At 38.6% G+C, this 24,504-nt stretch overlaps 1 protein-coding gene across 1 annotated transcript in view; it reads left to right on the forward strand.

Annotated features, from left to right (window-relative positions):
* LOC150084597 (uncharacterized) overlaps positions 1–24,504 on the forward strand; it is a 324,615-nt gene that overhangs the window by 32,738 nt on the left and 267,373 nt on the right. Inside the window, exon 3 of the mRNA XM_090376299.1 lies at positions 24,133–24,234. Coding sequence (XP_090232425.1) covers positions 24,133–24,234 — 102 coding nt within the window. The remainder of the gene's footprint in view (positions 1–24,132; positions 24,235–24,504) is intronic.

Raw genomic sequence — 24,504 nt, forward strand, 5'->3', positions numbered from 1 at the left:
TTAAGTTTATATTATAATCATGCCTCAAACAAGAGCAGCAAAACAAAGAGCTCAAAGTAATGAGAATTCTTTTGCTTGAGAGAGAAAACTGATGGTTGTTCTCTTGCAAATGAAATGCAGTAAGATCACTTTGCAATTCCTTATTTAGTGCAGTTTGTTGTGGCCTTTTATGCAGAATTATCTGTAGTGGGACATGATAAGGCCATCTTGGTGTGCTTGTGTTGTAGAGTGTGTGAGGATCTTAGATGCCAAGTCGGCATTCTGATGGGCTTATATGAGGCCTCGTGGAACAGGGTGGATGCCCTTGAAGGAATTATGTGCACTCAGCTGCCCAGTACAATGTTGCAGACTACAATCAGGCACCACAAAGTAGAATGATATCCTCCACAGCAGAGTGCCGATGACTCAGTTGTCAGGGAAATATGCTTTGCAAAAAGGATGGGTGGATAAGGACTGGTGTATGTTTGCCTGGGATAAAAGTTGATGACGTTGTAGAGCAACTGTCATCTTTTAAGGACATGAAAGGTACAACACTATTTGTTGTACACATGTTAAGTAGATCTGAGGATTTAGTCAACAGACACAAGGCAAGGTTGGGAAAAAGTTATGAGTTGAAATTGAAAGTGTGTGTAATTCTGGCCAGACATGATAGGAAGCAGTACATGATGAGAACCTTGTCAATCAGTCATGGGGTAGAATTTTTCTCAACATTGTCTGGGCTTGTTAACAGGAGACATTGTTTTTAAAGAGATGGTATACTTGCACCCCTTCTTAAATAGTGTGCACGCTAATAGGGTGCAAGAATATTTGCTAATGTTAAACAGTGCAAGAATCACTTACACAAAAGTGTTGTGTTTCAGAGCCTGTTGGGAGTCCTCATGGAACAAGCAAATACTTGAGCTTTGTGCCAGGGCTACTAAGAGTAAAAACAGTTGCATATATACTTGCTCGTATATTAATGCATGAAGCATAATAAATAAATTTAATGATTTGAAATACTGGTTAGATCGTTGAATGCAGACATGGTAAGAATATCAGAGATATGGTGTCACTCAGATATAAAGGATGTAGAATATGAATAAGGAGAAAACTGTATAGAAAGGACAAACAGGATAGGAGGGGGAGGAGTTACGCTCTTAGTCAGAAGCACATAAAATTTTAGGTAGCGCATCCAGTTAACATGTGTGGCTAGTCTGTTAGGCCTACTGAACAGGCGTACAGAGATATAGAGTGAATGAATAAATCATATCTTGTAATGGGGGATTTTGAATTTCCATATATTAACTAGAACTTGTCGGATTGATATTCATCCAGTCAGTAGTTAATCAGTTGGTGAGTAGTGACTCTTTATACATTAAGAATTTGCAGATAAAAGAATAGATGGCAGTGATCATAGTGTATTAATGTGGGATTTACTTCAAGATGTAACTACTATCAAGGGGAAGGGCTTTTGCTTTTGTAAAAGGTGACTACAGTGGTCTCAGATCTGTAGTCATTTTTAAAAAGCTTTTAAATTATTCTTAGTGAGACTTTTTTTTATTTAAAATTATGCAGTGGGAATGGCTGATGAAGTTACCAAACAGCAGATTCGAAATGGAAGCATTCATGGAAATCGTAGAAGCTAATTATGCAAACTAACAGAAACTGTTGAAGGCTTAGACCTCAGTCGATTTATAATTACTCCTGCAGTAATTATAGATTATTCTGCAATTCAAGTCTGAATTGTGTTAGGCAAGATGAAGCAGATTTCAAGATTGTTGTACTAAAGATAAGCAGCAAAGATTTCTATATTTGTGTAAACACTAGAAGGAAGGGAATCACATTGGTTTACTAGATATGAATGGTTTCACTATTGATGATCCTGCTCAGGTTGCTGACAAACTGAATTGGTATTTTGCATTTACATTCACACATGAGGAATTTTTTATGTGATAGGCTGCCAGATGTTCATCAAATTTTTAACAGGGAACTGAATTATTTTGTGATAAGTGAGAGGAAAACAGAGGAGAAATTGAAGCTAAATGTAAAAAAGTCAACTGGAGTGGATGGATGTATCCAGTTATATTAAAGGAGATATTGAGAGGTAAGAAAACATTTAGTCATAATTAGGAGAGCATCCTTAGAATTTTGGGAAGTCCCTATGCACTGGAGATATGCAAATGCATCTCCAACTGTGACAGAGAGGAATTCAAAGGGTGATATGAGCAATTACAGACCTTTTAGCATGACTTCTCTTCTGGGAAAATTAATGGCGTAACTGAATTAAAAAATGAATGCAGTACCATCAAAATAGGAACTCAGTCACTTATATTATATTGCAGTCACTGTGGATTTGTTAAGGGGCAATCTTGTTTGGCCCTTCTGATGCTATTAGGCACTGACAAAGGAACTGGATTCAAAAAAAGTAATTTTGACATATACTTAGATTTCAGAAAAGCTTTGATACTGTTCCACTTAAAAGTCTTCTGTACAGATAGCAGCAGCGTGATATTAGGGGAAGTTACTGCTGTGGATAAAGGAATGGTTGACTGGGAGAAGAAAAAGAATGGATATCAGTGGGCACTTCTCTTCTTGGACTGCTGTTATTAGTGGAGTTTCCTAGGGTCTAGTGCTGGGTGCAGTGTTGTTTTTTCATATTTATTAATGATATTGACAAAGGCATATCAGGCCTAATGTCTAAATTTGCAGATGATATGAAGGTTGGTAAGGTGTTTACTGACTGTAATCTGGGTATGTATACTACTGTAACACAATCTAAAATAAATTATGCAGATGGGCTGAGAAATGGCAATTGAAGTTTAACACTGGCAAGTGCAAGGTACTACATATGGGTAGCAGTAATCAGTGTCAATTCCAGTTGTGTCAATACTACTCAGGGTAGTGGAGAATGAAAAAGTCTTTGGGGATTAAATGTGCAGTCAGATACGAAGTTCTCTGAGTTGTGCAGACAGGCTGCTAGGACAGCTCGTGGGGTTTTGTTAATGATGTACATGAATTTTGCCAGCAGGGTTAAGGAGGTGTTAATCCTGTTGTGTAAGGCATCGTTTAGGCTGCATTTTGAGTACTGCATGCAGGTCTGGAAGTTCTGTTTTAGGAAAGGTATGGATCTGTTATAACAGGTGCAGAGAAGAGTAGCGAGATTGGTGAGCGGAACAAAAGGGTCATCTTACCACAAAATTGCTTCAATTCTGTTAATTGCAGCATCAAGAGAATAGGAACCTGTGAAATCTCATTGAGGTATCAAGGCTTTGAATGGATTGAGTAAGCTCAATGCTGATGGCATCCTTTCTCCTGCCCAGATTATGTTCTTGGTGGGGTCATAAATTCAAATTGAAGAAAGTTAGTTGCATGATAGGTGTCCAAAATTTGCTTTCAGTCAACAGGTTTATGATTGTTGGAACAGGCTTCCGTCTGGTGTTGCGGAAGTGGGTAATCTGAATAAATTGAAGGAAGAACTAGACCAACTATTAGAGAGGATGGACATGTGATGTGGGAAGTATGTGAGTGCGTGAGTGTTTTTGGCTGATGTTGTATAAGCTTGTTTTCTCACATCATATGCTACTAATACTAATTAGTTCATAAAGAGAAGTAGCCTTTTAGAACAGCTTGTCTCCTACCATTTAACTATCCCTCTATCCTTAGTAATAATGCCCTTAAAATACCACTTTGCTTCATTTTATACTACAGTTATTCCTGTTATGTGGGACTGTATCAAAACCCTTACTGAAATCAAAGTAATTGATGTCCAAGTTTCTGTTCTAGTTTATTCAGTTCTTTACAAACAACCTCAAAGTAGCCATTAGTATAGTCAGACATGATCTGCCCTGAATGAAGCCATGCTGTGATTTCCTTATAATTCCATTCCTATCCAGTTGATCTTATACTGCATCCTTAACTAAGTACTCCATAACCTTTCTTGGTATGGGAATAAAAATGAAAGTAGTCAGTCTTACGGGTCTGTAGTTACTTTTTCCTTTTAGTAGTCACCTATGTAATTTTAAATTCCTTTTGTGCTAAAACTTTTGCTGTGCATGCTATAATATTTTCCCCCATCCTTTCCTAAAGAAATGGTAAAGCAGCTAGAAACTTCGGCCCAAGAAGAAGTGCACAGCGTGATTTGTCTCTTCTGGATGAAGAAGTTTCCCCGCTGAAATCTTTAGGGGTTTTGTGGTTATGGCATAATAACGGTTGCTCTTACGAAGAAAGGCTTAAATTTTGCAAATTACAGTGTCTGGAGACTAGGCACCTGTGAGGTGATCTGATTGAGATGTATAAAGCCTTAAATGGTTTGAGCATGCTCAATGCAGATGGGATTCATCCTCTTGCTCAGAATAATTGTCTGAGAGGACATAAATTCAAATTGAGAAAAGGTGGTTGTAGGATAGATGTACGAAAGTTTGCCTTTAGCCAGCGGGTGGTTCGTTGGTTATACTAATACCAGAATTGCTTCCAGCTATTCTGATATTAGTATTGGTAGTGGCAAATGATGCAAGTAGACAAGTTATACAGCATCAGCCAAAAAAAAAAAAAGGAAAGGTACCTCATCTGTACATTCCTTACAATAATCTGTCTGATCCTTCCTTAAATTTATTCAGACTACTCACCTCTACAGCACCGGATGTAAGTTTGTTTCAGCAATCAGTTACTTGCAGAAAGCACATTTTTGCCCATCTGCCTGCAACCATCCTTTTTCAATTAAAATTTTTCTCCTTATGTATGTCATCTGAAAAAGAATAAGGATACCTTCAGCATTTAGTTTGCATAATCCATTGAACCCTTAAACACTTAAATGAGATCTCCCCACAGGTGCTGTACGTGGTGAGGGGACCTCTCAGTGATGCTGCAGGTCCTCCAGATTAGTATCACTGGGATCCAAAGCCCATGACCTAGGTTCCAGGTTAACATCAATGGAATCCAACATGTTTACCGTGCACTGTGGCTTATGGAAATTCAGAAAGAGGAATTCTGGGTTGAGGGGGCCCAGCTTAAGCACACCACTTTGCCTCTGCTTCGACAAGACAGGTGGTCCTGGCCTGGCTAGGATCATTCGGCTAGTTGGTTCGCCTGCAAGGGTCATCTGTGTCAATGCCATGCCCCTATTCTCATGGTCCAAAGGACAGGATTCAGGTTTGCGGCGGTGTGGGTATGGTGTCTGTGTAGCCCTGGTGTTCCACTCCCGAGTGCATTTATTGCTTGCCAGGTAGTGGGCGACCCTTTGGGCTCTGTGGTGGGTGGGGAGCCCGGGCACTGAACCAAAACAAAATTTCCATGAATCCTGATAAACTAATTTCTTCTGGAGCCCCAACCCAGTCCCTATCTGGTGAATTAGAAGTTGATCCTGCTGATGCAAAAAGGCAGAAAACAGAAACCATATCAGGTCTGACACCCTGTTACTTGATAATGCACTCTACAAGTGAGAAACCTTTAGGGAAAATGTCACCCTTCTTTATCCAGATAGGTTGGCAGGCTCTCCTAAATCAGTAAAATGGCTTCGATCAGGAGATATCCTTGTAGAGACCAGAAGTGACAGATATTCAGAACAGCTCCTCCGAGTCACATCTATCGGGGGCTAACTGTGATACTTCCATGGGTACTGTTCTTCTGAATTGGCTATTATAATTCCTGCTCTCTCTTTCAAAACAGTCTGAACATGTGCTGCCACCAGCCAACATCCATTTACTGTCCAACTTCAAACTCACAGAACCAACTTTTCATCTTCCCTGTTTATTCATTCAACTGCCTGGAACAACCTTCCTTCATATGTATTTCCTGAAATTGCAGTCTACAAAAGTTCAAGTCTAATGACAACAAATATCTTCTTTCGTCTTCTCAACCTCCAACTCATGCTCTGTACTAAGTACTATAGGTTCTATTACCTCTCGTGTTTGGGGCTTTCATTAAAAAAAAAAAATAATAATAAGATCCTTAACTCATCTCTTGTTGTCATCACCGAATGGGATCTCATGAATGTGACTGAACCAAAACAAAATCTCCACGAATCCTGATAAACTAATTTCTTTTGGGCCCCAACCCAGTCCCTATCTGATAAATTAAAGTTGATCCTGCTGATGTCGCTTCAGCAAAAAGGCAGAAAACAGAAACCACATCAGGTCTGACACACCGTTACCTCTCTTTAGAGTGCATTAACACTTCATATTTAACTAATTTTTAAAGAGAGGGTGCTGACTCTTTAAAAATTACAGCTGTGAATTACAGGCTCTGAAAAAGCGATAAGTGTTTGCCTTTTTATTTACCTAATTGTTATTTTACATTGTACTTTATACATAATCTTATAGTTATTGTTACACTGGTTATTTTTATTTTTAATTTAGATAAAGAGTTTTTGTAGATTACTACTTAATATACGTAAAACCATTATTTCGTTCGAATCTTGCAGCCATTATTTTTGTATAGAGTAGTAGGGAATTCAAATTTTTAATTGTGGTAACTAGGCAGCTCTAATGTATAATAATATAGCATAATACGCATCACTGCATTTAGGATTCTATTAGATAGCGTAGTATTGACAATTAATTAATTAAATTTATTGATCTTATTAATTTAAAATATCATGCCCTAGACTAGAGGAGCAAAGCAACGGGCACAAAGTGGCAGGAGTGCTGTGACTCGGGGGAGAACTGAGGGGGGGGGCAATTCTCCAACACATCACAGCCTAAAAAAATGTGCAACTTGTGAAATGTTTGCCAAACTCTCTGGAACAGAACATGATCTAGCCAAGGAGGATGTCTTTGTGTCTGCCAGGTGCAGAGAGTGTCTAGAAATTAGGCATCAACTCAGCGTTCTACTGGGTGTCTATGAGAGCTTGAGGTGTAGGATAGATGCCCTCGAAGAAATTAATATGAGGGGCCCATCAAGCTCTCAGCTGCCCAACTCAACGCCAGAGCTCACTCCTGGGCATCAGGCAACACAGCGGCAATCTCCAAGGCAGAATGTGCTGGTCCCAAAGGAACTAGTTATTGTTGGTGACTCTATTGTCAGGGGAGACGGGGAATATATTGTGTAAAAAGGATAGATGGAACAGGACCACAGTATGTCTGCCAGGGGCAAAAGTTGATGATGTTGTAAAGCATATATCATCTTTTAAGGGCACAAAAGGTGATATTGTTGTACACTTTGGCACCAATGACATTAAGAGTAGGAGATCTACAGATTTACTTAACAAGAACAGGTCAATGTTGCAAAAAAGTCGTGAATTAGGGTTAAATTTGAAAGTGTCTGCAATTCTGTTCAGACACAATAGGAGGGAGTATATGATGAGAGCCTTGTCAATCAATTCGGTCCTGGAGGGAATGTGCAAGGCTCAAGGGGTAGAATTTTTTTCAGTGTGGTCTGTGCTTGTTAACAGGAGAGACTGCTTCTAAAGGAATGGGATACACTTAAATAGAAAGGGTGCAAGAATATTTGCTGATGCTATCGAGGCAGTGTTAGTTGGGTCGGAAAACTGCTAGCTTGGGGGGGGGAGTAACAGACTAAAAGGTTAAAAGTAGCCTCCGGCAGAGGTGAAGGTGATTCTTGCACAACTTCTATTAGAATAAGTAGCGGCCTGGAGCGAGGGGTGCTGGGGGTTTCAGGAACTGATGCCAGTCATCGTAAAACAGGTGGGTATATGGGATCATCATCATCATCATCATCATCAGCCATTTTCAATCCACTGCAGGATGAAGGCCTCTCCAGCAACTTTCCAGTTGCTTCTATTTTGAGCACTGGACATCCATTTACTACCCACAAACTCATGAATTTCATCTATCCATCTCCGCCTTTGTCTTCCAGGTTTTCTTCTAGCTCCTCTTGGATACCATTCTGTTATTTTCTTAGTCCATCTGTCTCATGTCTTCGAGCTATGTGTCCTGCCCAAGACCATTTTAGTTCTTTAGTTTTGATAAGAATGTCCTTTACTTGAGTTTGTTGCCTAATCCATGTGTTTCTCTTCTTATCTAACAGTCTTATTCCCAATATGATTCGTTCCATTCTTCGCTGTGTGGTTCTCAGCTTCTCTTCCATTCTTTTGGTGAGTGCCCAAGTTTCACTTCCATAAGTCATGGTGGGAGTATACATTGATTCATTATTTTACGTTTCAGACAAACTGGGATATTGCTCCTCAGTATGTGACTATATTTCCTGAATGCTATCCATCCAAAATTTATTCTTCTCTTGACTTCCAGCCATTTATCATTATTACAGCTAATAACTTGTCCCAGATAAGTATATGACTCCACCTTTTCAATTACTGCTCCTTCAATCATTATGTCTCTTTCTGTGGCATACTTGTTCATCATTACTTTTGTTTTAGCCATATTCATCTTTAGTCCAAAATCCTTACTAGCTGTGCATAACTGATTAAGATTTTCCTCTAATTCTTTGGGATCATGGCTTATGACCACAATGTCATCTGCAAATCGCAAATGGTTTAGGTACTCTCCGTTCACATTGACTCCTTTCTGCGACCAGTCTAATCTTATGAAAGCTTCCTCAAGGGCAGCAGTAAACAGCTTAGGAGATATTGTGTCTCCTTGTCGAACTCCTTTCTCAATTTTAAATTTCCTACTGTCTTTGTCTAGTCTAATAAAGGAGGTAGCACTCTCGTATATTTTCTTCAAAATCATAATATATGGGGTATCAATGCCTTGTCTTTCCAGTGCCCGAAACATTGCCTTATGCTGTATGGAGTCAAATGCCTTTTCATAATCCACAAATGCCAGGCATAATGGTGTTTTATATTCATTTGCTTTCTCCATTAGCTGTGATATTACATGAAGGTGATCCATAGTTGAGAATCCTGTCCTAAAGCCAGCTTGCTCTTTCGGTTGATTCTCATCCAGTATTCTTTCTAATCTGTTAGTAATGACCCTTGTGAACAACTTGTAGATGTGGGATAACAAGCTAATTGGTCTATAATTTCCAATTTCTGATTTATCTCCTTTCTTATGCAGCAAAACTATGATTGCATTATTCCACTGCTTAGGCGTCACACCTTTTCTAATGCACTTTGTGAAGAGCCTTGCCAGTTTTTGTGTTATGTCTCTTCCTCCCAATTTTAACAACTCTACAGTAACTTCATCTTCCCCCGGGGCTTTCTGATTCTTCATTTTCTTCAATGCATGTTCTACCTCATCAGGAAGAATATTGGGTATGTCGTATGTGTTGCTACTTTGCAATCCATCTTCCCCACTGCTGGCATCATTCCCCTGCTCCTTGTATAATTCTCTATAGTAGTCTTCTGCTATTTGAATTATGCCTTTTTCTCTGCTGTTTATAAGTACACCATCGCTATTCTTCAGTTTCAGTATCATTTGTCTTTCTGTATTACTGCTCATGGCTGCTGATTTAAATCCTTTGTTTTCCCTTAATGCTTGTTCTACTTTTCTTGTGTAAAATCTTCTTATGTCCTCTCTGAGTCTCTTTCTAATGGCTTTGCATAACTCAGTATACTCAATTTTCTCCCTGTCAGTGTTTTTCTTGCTTTTCATTTGTCGTCTTCGGTTCATCATGACAAGTGTTTCTTGACTAATTTTTCTTCTTTGGATTTCTTTTTTCCTATAGGTTTCTTGGGCTTTATCACTTTCAAAAAGTTGTAATATTCCTCGTCGATATCTTGGTCCTCAGCAGTCTGCAGAAGCTCATACTTGTTCTTAAGTTCCAGTACATACTGCTTTTTCTCCTTTTCTGTTATCTCAAAGACCTTTGTATTATTTACTCGAGTCAGTTTTTTCCTTTATAACTAATAATAAGGATAGGTACATGTATACTTGCATGTATACCAATGCTAGAAGTATAGTAAATAAATTTGAAGAATTTGAAGTGTTGGTGAAGACATCAAAGGCGGATATTGTCGGGATAGCAGAGACTTGGTGTCACACAGATATAAGGAATGCAGAACTGGAATTTGGGGAGTACAATGTGTACAGTAAGGATAGACAGGATAGGAAGGGAGGAAGTGTTATGCTGCTGATTAAGAAAAACATAAAATCAAAAGAAGTGCATCCAGTTGATATAGATGAACAGTTCACTGTTGAGTCAGTTTGGTGTGACCTAAGCACTGCGAAAGCAAAAATAAGAATAGGAGTGTGTTATAGGCCTAATGACTCAAATGAGTACAATGAACAATTGTACAGAGAAATAGAGTGGGCTAGTAAATCAGAATGTCTTATAATGGGGGATTTTAACTTCCCAGATATTGACTGGAATTTGGGGGTTGGTCACTCACACACTAAGACTTTTGTAGATTTATTGGATGATTGTCTTCTGCAGCAGCATGTTCGAGAGGTAATCAGAGAGGGTAATACTCTTGATCTGGTTATCAGCAGTGATCATTCGTGTATTAAGAATTTGCAGATAAAGGAACCACTAGGTGGCAGTGATCACAGTGTACTGATGTGAGATTTACTTAAAGATATAATTACCATCAGGGGTAAAGGAAAGGGTTTTTGCTTCCGTAAAGGTGAGTACAGTGGTCTCAGACAGTTTTTAAATTCTTCACAGTGGGATCAACCGACAATGTTACCAACAGTAAATTCTAAGTGGGAAGCATTCGAGGAATTATTCGTGGATGCTACTACAAGTTTCGTACCTATTAAGAAATATTGTTCAAGGTTTAGGCCTAAATGGTTATCAAATGAACTAATGAGACTCGTGACAGAGAAGAAAAAATCATGTGATGCATATAAATTATCAAGCGACTCAGAAGCCTATGACAGATATAAGCTAGTCTGTAATCAGGTCACAAAGGAGGTTAGGCAGATGAAGGCAGATTACGAGAAATCTTTGGAAAAAGATGCTAAGAAAAACAGCAAGGATTTCTTTACTTATATAAACTCTAAAAGGAAGGGGAAGAATCTGATTGGTCCACTTGATATCGATGGTTCGACTGTTGATGATCCTGCTCAGATAGCAAACAAACTGAATGAGTATTTTACATCTACGTTCACACATGAGGAGTTAATAAGGTTTGAAAATGGCAGAAGGTTATCAAATTGTAGCAGGGTGCTTAATGATTTTGTAATGAATGAGAACAAAGTGGAAGAGAGATTGTTGAAGTTAAAAGACACCTAGGGTGGATGGGATCTATCCAGTTATATTAAAGGTGGCAAAGCAACTAAGCAAACCCTTAGCCATAATTATGAGAGCATCCTTGGACTCAGGGGAGGTCCCCACAGACTGGAGATGTGCAAATTTATCCCCAATTCACAAAGGCGGATTGAAGGGTGACACGAGTAATTACAGACCAGTTAGTTTAACTTCTGTTCCGGGTAAAATAATGGAGTCACTGATTAAAGATGCATTGCAGGAGCATCTAGACAAGACTGCAGCAATAATTCAGACACAGCATTGGTTTGTTACGGGAGAGTTTGTTATGATGTGGTTACAAAGGAACTGGATGCAAAAAATAATTTTGATATCATATATTTGGATTTCAGATAAGCTTTTGACACTGTTGTGAATGGAAGACTATTGTACAGATTGGAGCAGAATGGTATTAAGGGTAAGTTGCTACAATTGATAAAAAGATGGTTGAGTGGGAGAAGACAGAGGGTGGTAATTAATGGGTGCTGCTCTTTGTGGACTAATGTTATTAGTGGAGTCCTACAGGGTTTGGTGTTGGGTTCTCTGTTGTTTTGTATATTTATCAATGATATTGAAGAAGGTATATCAGTCTTAGTGTTGAAGTTTGCAGATGATACAAAGGTTGGCAGGGTTGTTAATGATAGTAATGGCAGTGTGCTCCTGTAACAGGATCTATATAATTTGGGCAGATGGGCTAAGAGGTGGCAACTGAAGTTTAACCTTGACAAATGCAAAGTACTGCATATGGGTAGAAGTAACCCCAGAGAAACGTACCAACTGTGTGGTACTACACTTAAGGTGGTAGAAAATGAAAAAGACCTGGGAGTAATTGTGCAATCAGATATGAAGTTTTCTGAGCAATGCAGACAGGCTACCAGGGTAGGTCATGGGGTTTTGTCAATGATATATAGGAATTTTGCTAGCAGGGAAAAGGAGGTGATTGTTCCTCTGTATAAGGCAATGGTCAGGCCACGCCTTGAGTACTGCGTACAGGTCTGGAGGCCTCATTTTAGGAAGGATGTAGATTTGTTTGAGTGTGTACAGAGAAGGGCAACAAGATTGGTGAGGGGAATGAAGGGATCCTCTTACCAAGAGAGGCTTAAGTTCTGCAAATTGCAGTGGTTGGAGACTAGGCGCCTGCGCAGTGATCTGCTTGAGGTGTATAAGGGCTTGAATGGATTGAGCACGCTGAATTCTGATGGGATCCTTCCACTTGTTCAGATTACGAACGTAAGGGGGCATAAATTCAAATTAAGAAAAGACAGATGTAGAACAGATGTGTTGAAATTTGCCTTTAGCCACCGGGTGGTTAATTGCTGGAACAAACTTCTATCTGTCGTTGTGGAAGTTGATAGGTTAAATAAATTTAAGGAGGAGCTGGACAGGCATTTGGAGGGAATGGTGTGATTTTTTTTTTTTTTTTTTGGCTGATGCTGCATAAGCTCATACACTTGCTTTCTTGCATCACCTGCCACTACTACTACTGCTACAAGTGAGAAACCTTTAGTGAAAATGTCAACCTTCTTTATCCAGAAGGGTGGAAGGGTTGGCAGGCTCTCCTAAATCTGTAAAATGGCTTTGGTCAGAGACATCCTACATCCTTGTAGAGACCAGAAGTGAGAGGCATTCAGAACAGCTCCTCTGGGCCACATCTGTTGGGGGGAATGCTTATCATAGTTAGTCCCCATAAGATATTTAACTCATCCCATGGTGTCATCACTGAATGGGATCTCATGGATGTGACTGAAGAGGAAATCTGTTTTGAATTGAAACCCCAAGGAGTGACAGCTGTAAAATGAATATTCATTGTAGGGATGGGAAATTTGTTCTCACAAGAAACATCATCCTAATATTCAATTCACCAACGTTTTTTAATGAAATCAAAGCTGGCTATATCAACTGCCCAGCATGTTCATATTTTCAAATCATCTAAGGTGCTTTAAGTGCCAGAAATATTGAAACTCACAAATGACCTGTCATGAAGCCCTTGCATGCACTTGTGCTGCAAAGGACCACAAATCTTATGTTCAGCTACAAAACCCACCTGCATTAACTGCCAAGGAGATCACCCTGCTTACTCGCAAGCATGCGGTGGAAGAAGGAAAAACCAAGCCAAAATAATGGCTAAATTTGTACAGTGGAATTGCCATTGATTCTGGCGAAATATTGACAACATCAAGGTCTTCTTGCAAAAGCATGAGCCAGTTTGCTGTTGCTTGCAGGAAACATATTTGAAGGCTAATGAAAACTCATCATTTGATAATAGTATGATCATACATAAGGACAGAACTTGGGATGGACCTGCCCATGGAGGAGTACCTTCCCGTACTCCATTGATCTTTCTATCTGCTCCCCTTCTCTACTTCCCTCACTTACTTGGGAGGTGGAGGAAAACCCATATGGAAGCGATATATTCCCCATGATAACTACCCTAACTAGTGGTAGACCGTGTCTGCCATTTAGTTTACCCTGGGGGAAGATTGATCATACTGACTGGAATGCCTTTCAACATCTGGTAAATTGTATTATTGTATTATTATTGTATTGTATTAGTAACGGCCGCATGGTGCAAGAAAGCCTATGGCTTATGCTGCACCAGCCAAAAAAAAAAAAAAATAAAATAAAATAAAAAAAAATATAAATCCGAACAAAACAATGATAAAAACAAAAAAAAAAAAAAATAAATAAATAACTAAATAATAATAATTAATAAAATAAAAAATAAATAAAAAGGAAATTAAACCTATCATCCTATGTGCTTCCCTTACCCGAAAGTACTATCCAGATGACCTTTGAATTTCCCCAAACTGTCGGCCTCTACCACCCATGAAGGCAACTTATTCCAGTAATTTATAACTCGCTGGCTAAAATAGAACTTCCTGCAATCCAATCTAAACATTTCCCCCCGTAACTTGAATTTATGTCCCCTAGTTCTAGCATCATTTGTAATCTTGAAAATTTTGTCCTCATTCATTTTACTGATGCCTCTCAGAGCCTTAAACACCTCAATCAAATCTCCTCTAAGGTGTCTAGTTTCCAAACTCTGCAACCCACATATTCGAAGTCTTTCTTCATAAGGACGCCCTTTTGCCGATCTCACCAGGCGAGTTACCCTTCTTTGCACCCTTTCAAGAAGCTCGATGTCTTTCTTCAGGTGCGGTCTCCATACTTGAACACAGTATTCCAAGTGTGGTCTAACATAAGCCTTGTATAATGGGATTATCACGTCCCTATCTCTACTTGCAAAAGTTTGATAGATCATTGATAGGACACCATGGGCCTTCCTTGCAACCTGTTTACAATGCTCAGAGAATTTCATGTCTGACCGTATCGTAACACCCAAGTCCCTTTCCTCCAGTACTGGCTTTAGTTGAACTCCACCAAGTGAATAAGTTATTTTGGGATTACTGTTTCCCAGGTGTAATACCTTACACTTTGTTGGATTAAAGCACAGCTGCCATTTTTCTGACCATTCCTGAAGTCTATCTAGGTCTCTCTGAAGAAGCTCAGCTTGATAGTGATCATTAACTACTCTACCAATTTTAACATCATCTGCAAATTTAGACATCACGCCCTCTATCCCTTCATCAATGTCGTTTATGAAAATTAAAAACAACAGTGGTCCTAATACTGATCCTTGGGGAACCCCACTTCTTACATCAACCCAATCTGAGGAATAGCCATTTATCACAACCCTCTGCCTCCTGCCCTGAAGCCATCCTTCTATCCATCTAAGGATTTTCCCAGTGATTCCAACCTGTTCCAGCTTATAAAGCAACCGCTCATGTGGGACTGAGTCAAAAGCTTTGCTGAAATCTAAATAAACAATGTCGAAATTATTCCCTAAATCCAGCTCGTGAGTGACCCTTTCGAAATAGCGAACCAGATTTGTTAAACATGATTTTCCCTTTACGAAACCATGCTGAGTATCCTTGAGAATTTCAATTCGATCCAAATGATCCTGAATTCCACCCTTGATCATTGCCTCCATGATTTTCCCTACTACTGAAGTCAGACTGACAGGTCGATAATTTCCAACTTCACTTTTAGAGCCACCCTTATGTATGGGAGATACATTTGCACTTTTCCAATCCAAGGGAATCTCCCCAGAGTCTAATGATGCTCGCATAATTAGCCTCAATGGTTCAATGCACTCGCTTGCCGCCTCTCTTAAGATTATAGGGTATATTCCATCAACTCCAGGAGCCTTACTGGTCTGTAGGCTCGAAAGTTTTTTCATTAAATAATCTTGCGAAATTTCAATATCATTAATTACATATTTTTTAACTTCGCTCCCACAATTTCCCTTTGCCACAAAAGGCTTTTCATTTGTAAATATCGATGCAAAATAACTGTTGAGTTCATCTGCAACGGCAGCTGGTGTATTTATTACTATCCCCTTTCCCTTACATAAAGGTCCGATCTGGTTTGTCCTGCTCTTCTTGGCATTTATATATGTGAAGAATTCTTTATCCCCCCCCTCTTTGCTCTGTTTGCTAGTGATTTCTCATAAACTGCCTTTGCCTGTCGAACCTTTTCTGTGGCTCTATTACACATCACCTTGTAGCTGTTATAGGCTTCAGTACTTTTTATTGCTCTGTAACTTTTCCATGCCACCTTTTTCTGCTCAAGTAATGTGGCAACTTCACTATTCATCCAACTTGGAACCCTTCTCGTGGAGTATTTTTTTAATGGTATATACGCATTCAAGGCATCTGTGATTAATGTTTTAAAAGCGTACCACAGTTCAATTGTATTCATTCTCTGCGCGATATCTACCCAGTTAATAGAGGCCATGTAGTACCTTAAGGCATCGTAATTTCCTTTTCTGAAATTAAAACCCATTCCTTTGCCTTTTACTTCTGCTTCCTCTCTCGTCATCATCCACCGTAGAACTCCGTGATCACTTCCTGCTACTGGTTCCTCTACTGTCAGCTCTGTTATGTCATCTGATTCATGTGTGATGATGAGGTCTAGGATATTCTTTTCTCTAGTACTTTCCCTGACATGTTGATACAAATAACAGTCATCTAGTTGATTTAAAAATTTTGTTCCCCATGTCGAGTTTCCTTCCCATTTACTCCAATCAATTAGAGGCAGATTGAAATCACCCATAATAAGGCATTGACGCTTACTTGCCCATTCCATTTGCATGTAGAGGCTTTTGTCATAATCTTCACAATCACCTGGTCTGTAGATTACTCCTACTCGCATTATACCTTTGTTTCCAACTATCTCACACCATACAGACTCTGTACTAGCATGTGAAACGTCTGAATCCGGGAAAGCTATCGTCGCACTCAGGCTGCTTCTGATAAGAAGCATTACCCCACCACCCCTTCTATCTAACCTATCCTTCCTAAATACATTATACAAGCCGTACTCATCATCGCCAATTTCCGGGTGGCACCACGTCTCTGTAAGCCCTATTATGTCCGCGTTACTTGTTTTAACCACCAGTTCGAATTCGCTCATTTTATTGACGACACTTCTAACGTTACTGTATAAACAATTAAGATTTACTGTTCTTGTATATTTAACAACCCTAACACAACCCTTGAAGTTTTTTAGGCTCTCTTCCCTGGCATTAGCTACCCGCCCACGTGAAACGTTTGTGCCCCCAGAACATCTAGATAATACGTCCAGTTGGGGTAACAGATAAGAACTCTTGAGGTATGTGCAAGAGTTACTTTGACCAATATTATCAGATAAACGCGTGTCAGTATTACCCACATCCCCCCTAACTAGCAGTTTCCCTGAACCTTTAAGGTATCCTCAATAATACTGGCAAAAACTTTTGCACCACCTTTGTTTAAGTGTATCCCGTCTCTACAAAACAAATTCCTTCTACCTACAAGTGTGGGCCATGCTGATAGAAATTTACCCCCTAAAGCCTTGCAGATTCCTTCAAGTCTTGAGTTAATCCACAAGGCTCTTAACATATAATCCCTCCTATCGTGTCTGGGCAGAATTGCAGACACATAGACATTATGGCCTAGCTCGCGACATTTCCTCAGCATGGTCCTGTATTTTTCCAACAAATCGTCAGATTGTGTACGTTTAATATCGTTTGTCCCCACATGAATAATAATATTTTCTTTACCCCCTTTAAAATCTGACAGTCTGTTGGTGACATCATCAATAGTTGCTCCCGGCAGACATACCCTGGTTCTCCTCCACCTATCTTTATTACAAAAAATATTCCCCGTTTCCCTGACAATGGAGTCTCCTAATAATACAATGTCCTTTTTAACCAGAGTAGTTTGCACTTGGTTTTTCTGTTTTGAGGCTCGAATCAGGTGTGCATCACTTGGTAGATTGCTGGAGTTTTGAGTCCCTGACGAGCTCCCAGATGCATTATTTTCGAGGGCAAGCACTCGTTTTTTCAGGGACTCAAATTGTTCCCTCAGTGCACCAAATTGTAATTTAAGATCGGTGCACTCCTTACATCGATCACAAAGAAAAGAATCCCCAGGTGAGGTAGGATTAGTCACCAGGTCGACCTTGGAAAACATTCCACAGGTTCCACAATGGATTAAATCATGACTCACCCGTAAATCGCCATCTGCTATTTCCGTGTGAGTCACGATACCTTGTGACGTGTTTAAGGCAGATCTCGTAACTACCATTATAAAATTAAATAAATATCAATGAAAGTAACTTTAAAAAATTATATCTATAATATTATTAAAATCAAACAGTTACAGGAAAACCTATAACAAAATAATCCAACAATATCTAAATAAATCAAATATTTAAAAGCACTATCCAAAAGTAAACCACTTAACTGAGGAGCCCTGTCTAAGCGCGTCCGCTCACCTCGAATGCCAACCTCGAATAGTGACTTCACTAAATCTTGACTTCACTACAGTGGAGTCTTGACTTCACTACTATTGAGGAGCCCATCAATGATACAGTCATATATATGTCTGTATCATTGTCACAGTCACAGAAAGTACTGTCCATGCAGCTGCAATTGCAATTCCAAAAATTTCCATTATTTTCCCATACCTTGGTGGCATTCAGAATGCACAGCAGCAGAAAAGGCAAAACAAAGTCTGGGGGATATTCCGCCGATATACTATGACTGAAAATTTCATATCATTTAAACATGCACATGCGAAAACACATTATATCCAATGTCAGAGCCAATAGATTCTTGGATCTGTTTTACATCATCCATAACCCAGACTGCTAGCTCAAAAGTAGTCTGGGATAAGATCCGGAAAATGAAGGAAAAATACTCACCAAACCCTTCAGTGATCCTCGAGCACAATGGATGTCCAATTGCAGATCAAACTGCAGTTGCAAATACTCTAGGGGGAAACATCTGCAAAAATCTCTGGAATAATATCATTTACCCCAGAGTTTTTGGCTTGGAAAAAGAAAAGTGAGAAAAATCCATTAAACTTCTTTCAAAAGGGCGGGAACCATATAATAAGCCCTTTACACAGGAAGAGTTAAATGCAGCACTTTTTCTAACGGACACAAGTGCTATGTGGCCAGATGACATTCATTACGAAATGATGAAATATCTCTCATTGCAATCTAAGGATCACCTTTTAATTCTGTTTAATAGAATTTTTCTTAACAAACAATTTCTGGATTCCTGGCGAAAGGCTATCCTTCTTGCCTTCCCAAAACCAGGAAAGGATCCTACAAATCCAATTAACTATTTTCCTATCACTCTGACAAGCTGTTTGTGCAAAGTCCTGGAAAGATTGGTTGATGCGTGCCTTGTATGGTATTTGGAAACAAATGGTCAGCTTTCCAGGACACAGTGCAGCTTCCAAAGAAACAGATCCACTCTGAATCATTTAACACGACTGGAAACGTGCGTTTGTAATGCTTTTATTAAATCCAAGCATCTGGTAGCAGTTTTCTTTGATATTGAAAGAGTGTACGACATAGTGTGGTGATTTGGCATATTGATCTTCATGGGTTTAGGGATAACTTTCCTCTTTTTAGTAAAACTTTATTTCGAACCGCCAATTTTAAGTCCATTTAGGATCCACCCTCTCTTTGGTATTTTCTCAGAAAGAGGGAGTCCCACAAGGATTCGTTCTAACTGTCACACTTTTCACAATGAAAATAAACTCTATCACAGAACAACTTTCACCCATGGTAAACAATGCCCTCTACATTGATGATTTTACTATATTTTGTCATTCATGGAATATGAGAGTCATTGAAAGGCAACCGTTGCTCACCTTACATCTTGGTCATTGGCTAATGGGTTCAGATTTTCACCATAGAAGACTGTTTGTGTACACTTCTGTCGCAAACGTAATTTTCATCCTGACCCAGATTTAAGGCTTGGGCAATACAACATCCCAGTTGTAGTAGAAGTCAGATTCTTTGGACTTATTTTTGACAAGAAGCTAATATTTCTACAGCATATTTGTCAGCTTAGGGCAAGGTGTGTTAAAGGGCTTAACATCCTTCATGCCCTTTTGTCAACTTCATCGGGTGCAGATCATTCTTTTTCATCTCTACCGAGCCCTTGCCGTCCCAAACTCGATTATGGGTCTATGGTTCTGCTAGAGATAGTGTACTTCGGTGGTTAGAACCAGTCTGTCATCCAGACAGCCACTGGAGCATTTCGCACATCTCCTGTACAAAGCCTTTACATTGAAGCAAATGAACCATTTATATCTCTTCGACACAAGCAGTTGTCCTTGTAGTACGCCTTTAAATTGAAATCCCTGCCCAATCATCCCACGTGGGCATCTGTTTTTGAGCCACGTTGGAAAGATCTCTGCAACACCCATTGGACTGCCAACAAACCTTTTGATATTTGGATCCAAGGGCTGTTAAACGAACTAGACATGATGGTAGACCAGTCACCAAGACAATTCCTTCCACCCTGGCATGCCCACTTCTAACTTGTGACTTCTCCTTTAAGATCTGGGAGCTGCTTCCAGCTGTTTACCAGCAACTCTTTGTATCACATAGAGAGCAGTATTTTGACTTTCTGCCAGTCTATACAGATGGCTTAAGTCAGAATATTATGTGGCATCTGCTGTTGTGTTTCCTCACAGTATAAATGCTACAAGAAAGTAGCATTTATACTGCAGAGTTGCATGCAATAGAAACAGCCTTTGATCACATTAAAAATAGCGATTACAAAAGGTATATGATATATAGTAATTTATCAAGCGTGTTACAGGCTCTGTTATCGATGAGGTATGACCCTCATTTGGCCCTGGCCCGGATCCAGCAGATGCTTTTGTCTCTCGTTGAATCAGAATTTGACATTCACTTCTGCTGGATGACAAGCCACATTTGGATCCGGCGAAACGAATTAGCTGATACTTCTGCCAAGTCAGCCATTTCCCTGGATACTCATTGCCTGTCAATCCCCTATACAGACTACAGGCAAGTAATACGCTCTTAATTATATTCTTAATGGCAAGTTGCTTTGGCATGGACAGGCCACAAAGCTACATCACATTAAGCCTGTAATCATGCAATGGCAGTCCAGTCTATGCAGGGTGTGAAGAGAGGAAGTTGTTCTTGCTTGGCTGCACATAGTTCATAGTCATCTAACATTCCTTTTTGTTGAGGGCGGATGACCCACCTATGCGTGAGATGTGTAACACTATTTTAACTATTCGTTACGTTTTTTTAGAATGTCCTGTTTTTAATGAACTATGACGTTTATTTTTTAGGGCTTTTAATAATGTGGCTGAACCTCTACATTCAGTCAGATTTTAGGTGATAGAGATGATGTTTAACTTTTTACACTCAATTCATTTATATACAAAGAATTAAGTTTTATATTTTTTATTTACCTCTATACCGTAGTGTATCATATTTACCTTCTTGACATGGTAGCCTGTATATAGGTTACCAGAAACTTTTGTATTAACTTTAATTTTGACTTGGTGCATTGTGGCCTTAGATGCCAATGCACCATTAAACTCTAAACCAACCAATCCCATAGGTGCCTAGGCACTGCAATTTTTAGAACTAGTCTTTTTTGGTATGATTACTGTTTTGTGTCACTGAATAATTTTGTTGCTCATCTCTGCTCTGCACCCACTCCAACAGATCTACATCCCTTCTAAAATAAGGCTTCCTGAACCAGTATACAGTACTCAAGATGGGACCTAACCATCGTGCTATATAATGGGATAATCACCTCCTTGTCCCTGCTGGCAAAATTCCTCTATATATTATTGACAGAGCCCCATGAGCTGTCCTAGCAGCCTATCTGCACTGCTCAGAGAATTTCATTGTTGGACTGTACAATTACCTCTAGGCAGGGCTGGATTAAAAATGAAATAGGTCTCTGGCCATATTTAAATTTGGGGCCACTTCCCTGGCCATATTTAAATTTGAGATCCCTTTAATATATATAACATGCGGCCTCCGTAGCCGAGTGGGCAGGAGCGGGAGTGCAGTCGCACACGCTCTTTAAGTAGACCGGGGTTCAAGCCCCTGACTGCTGAATACAGTCGATCTGCCAACCCGCACTGGACCAACGTGGCAGATTATGGTCCATTTCCCTCAACGTGAATTGTTGAGGAGGCTTTCATCCTACAGTGCGTTGATAATGGCTGCACTTTACTCTTTTTTTTTTTTTTTTTTAATATATGTATATGTTGTATATTATACACTTACATATAAATACAAATACTACGTAGGTTTTTTTATTTAAGTTGTGAATAATTCCTTGATAAAAATGTAAACTAAGAGTTCAGAAATGTTTTGTGTTTTTTGTCTTGAAAAATAAAGTGATATTAAAAACAATTTTAATAGAAACTTTTAACTTATTTATTGTACAGTATTGTACAATAAAAAGGTATAAGAATAAAATTTAAACACTTACCAAGTTAAGTTCAAAAATGTTTTTATATTACACGTTTTCTTGGTTTATTATTATTATTAGGCATTTTTATCACTAATTTAGCAAATATTTACACTGAAAATGTAGCCTCTCTTTATGTGAGCCCCCCCCTGCCATGGCCAGTTTGGCTGTAGCGTTAATGTGGCCCTGCCTCTAGGCTTTTTTTTTTTTCCCTCCACTGCCACGAATGTGATACTTTGTTGGTGTGTTTTTCTGAGATTACATATGCAGTACCTTGCATTTATCAATCTTAAATTTCAATTGCTACTTCTCAGCCCATCTACCTTATTTTTCTAGATCTTATTGCAGCAGCGTTAAAATTTTTCTCTTTTCCATCCCATTGGTGTGTTATTCTGAGATTACAGCTACCCATATGCAGTACCTTGCATTTAAAAGGTAAAAAAGGTAAACTTTAGCCATTATAAATCCAATGCAGGATGGAAGCCTTCTCAACGATTCATGTTGAGGGAAATGGACTATAATTCTGCCACGCTGCAGTGCAGGTTGGCAGGTCGACCGTATTTGTCAGTCAGGGGCTTGAATCTACTCAAAGAGCATGTGCTACTATACTCCTGCCACTCAGCTATGGAGGCCTCTTGAGATCCATGGAGACCGTACATTTCTCAATTTTAAATCCCAATTGCCACTTCTCACCTTATTTTTTTAGGTCTTGTTGCAACAGTTTAAAATCTTTCCCTTTCCCACACTGAGGAAAATTTCACATGGTATGTTTTATGTACCGTGATAGGTTATTATGGACATAATGTTGTCTGTAACCTTCTTCCTAAAAAAATGTTCATTCAGCCATTCTTAGATACCATGTGAAAAGTAAGATGGTGCACCATCATGCATTAAATTTTCATTATTTCACTGACAAATAACTACTTATTTAATTTTATAGAATTTCAAGATATTGCCCAGCATTTCTTTTGTCATATAAGACAAATGGCCAAGCAGCCATTGTGGATATCATGTACAATGATTGCTGCATAACACCATCTTTATGCAACATTCAGCTCTTTCACTGCACTTGGTTAAATTTTCTCTTTCCTAATAAGAACACGTGTGATTCAAGAATAATGGCTATTAATGCATTCCCATACTTGTTACAAGTGTTTTTATATAATAACAGCCATTGTTACCGCCCTTCCCATATATATCTTACAGGTGACAGTTGAATACATTCAAGTTTAATTGCAAAAAGTATGTTGAAAATTGGGAGCCTATGTGGAGTAGCAAAATTATACTGACACAAAACCTCATTGAATGACATGTCATTTACAATTCGTTTGACTTGAGTTTTCCTTGGTGCCTATGTGCAGAAATACAGGGTGGTAATAAAGTCTTATGCCAGTTTTAAATTTTAATAACTAAAGATATACAAATAATGGAACTATTTAATAAAGATTATATGAAAGTTCAAGTCTAAATTTTATTGTTAATCCAGTTTTTAATTATCACACTTCAACACATGGCTGCCATCATTTGGGGTCTCTCAGGTCGTGGTTTGTCATTAACTGATCCAGTTTCTTTAAAATTTTTCATTCCTACTTGTTAACTTTTTTATGAGTAGTGAACCTACTTTTCACAGTTGTTATTGATTTAAACTCTGTAAGCCAAAGCATACAGTTAACCTTTTCTTCAGTTGTTGCGATTTGGGGTTATTCAATATCTGCAAATAAAAGAGAAATTGATAAAATATAAATACAGCAAAAGAAAAATCAGATTACATGGATGAAATTATTATATAAAAAACTTGAAGACTTGAACTTTCATATCATTTTTACTAAATGGTTCTATTATTTGTATAACTATAGTTATTCAAATTTAAAACTGGTGCAGGACTTTATGACCACCCTGAATATTATTTACAATTGGAATCATTAGAATTGGTACAGAAAAAAAAACAACCCCCCCCCCATCATTTCAAACTTTATCCTATTCTTCCTGTATATATGATTAGTCATCAGAAAATGTTCTGGTTGAAGACATTAGAATATTGTTTCTGATTGTAACAGACCTTAATGCAGAAACTAATCAGTGGAATCTAGAAGAAAAATTTAGTTTAATAACAGTGCACCCAACCTTTATAATTGGTAGGGAAATTCCTACCTATATCATATCCCTGTTATTGCATGGATGTGTTATAGTAATAATACTGAGAACATTTACTTAATTTTTTGCCATTATTTTTATAGAATGACAAGAAACAGTGTGTATTTTGCCGAATAGATGTTTGTCCTACAAAAAATGCTGGTAACAATATATCTTACAGTTGGTTTCAAGAGAAACAGTGGAAGGTATGAATTTTTTAAATAACAACTTTATAGATTTTTTCATTTATTGTAATAAATCATTCTTGAAATTGCTTGGTAATTTGACTACAATTCAGATTTTCTACAGTTACTGAGTCCACTTGTACTCTGCTAGTTTAATCTGAATTTTTATGTATATGGAAACATTTAAATTTATATTTGTTACTAAAATTTATAAAGTGCAACAATTAATCTATATACTGATTTATTATTAATCTCACAGCTTACTTCAGTAGTTAGAGAATTTGTGTTTGG

The sequence above is a fragment of the Mastigoproctus giganteus genome, chromosome 6, assembly GCF_048544385.1.
Source record: "Mastigoproctus giganteus isolate SK-2022 chromosome 6, ASM4854438v1, whole genome shotgun sequence".
Lineage (NCBI taxonomy): Eukaryota > Metazoa > Arthropoda > Arachnida > Uropygi > Thelyphonidae > Mastigoproctus > Mastigoproctus giganteus.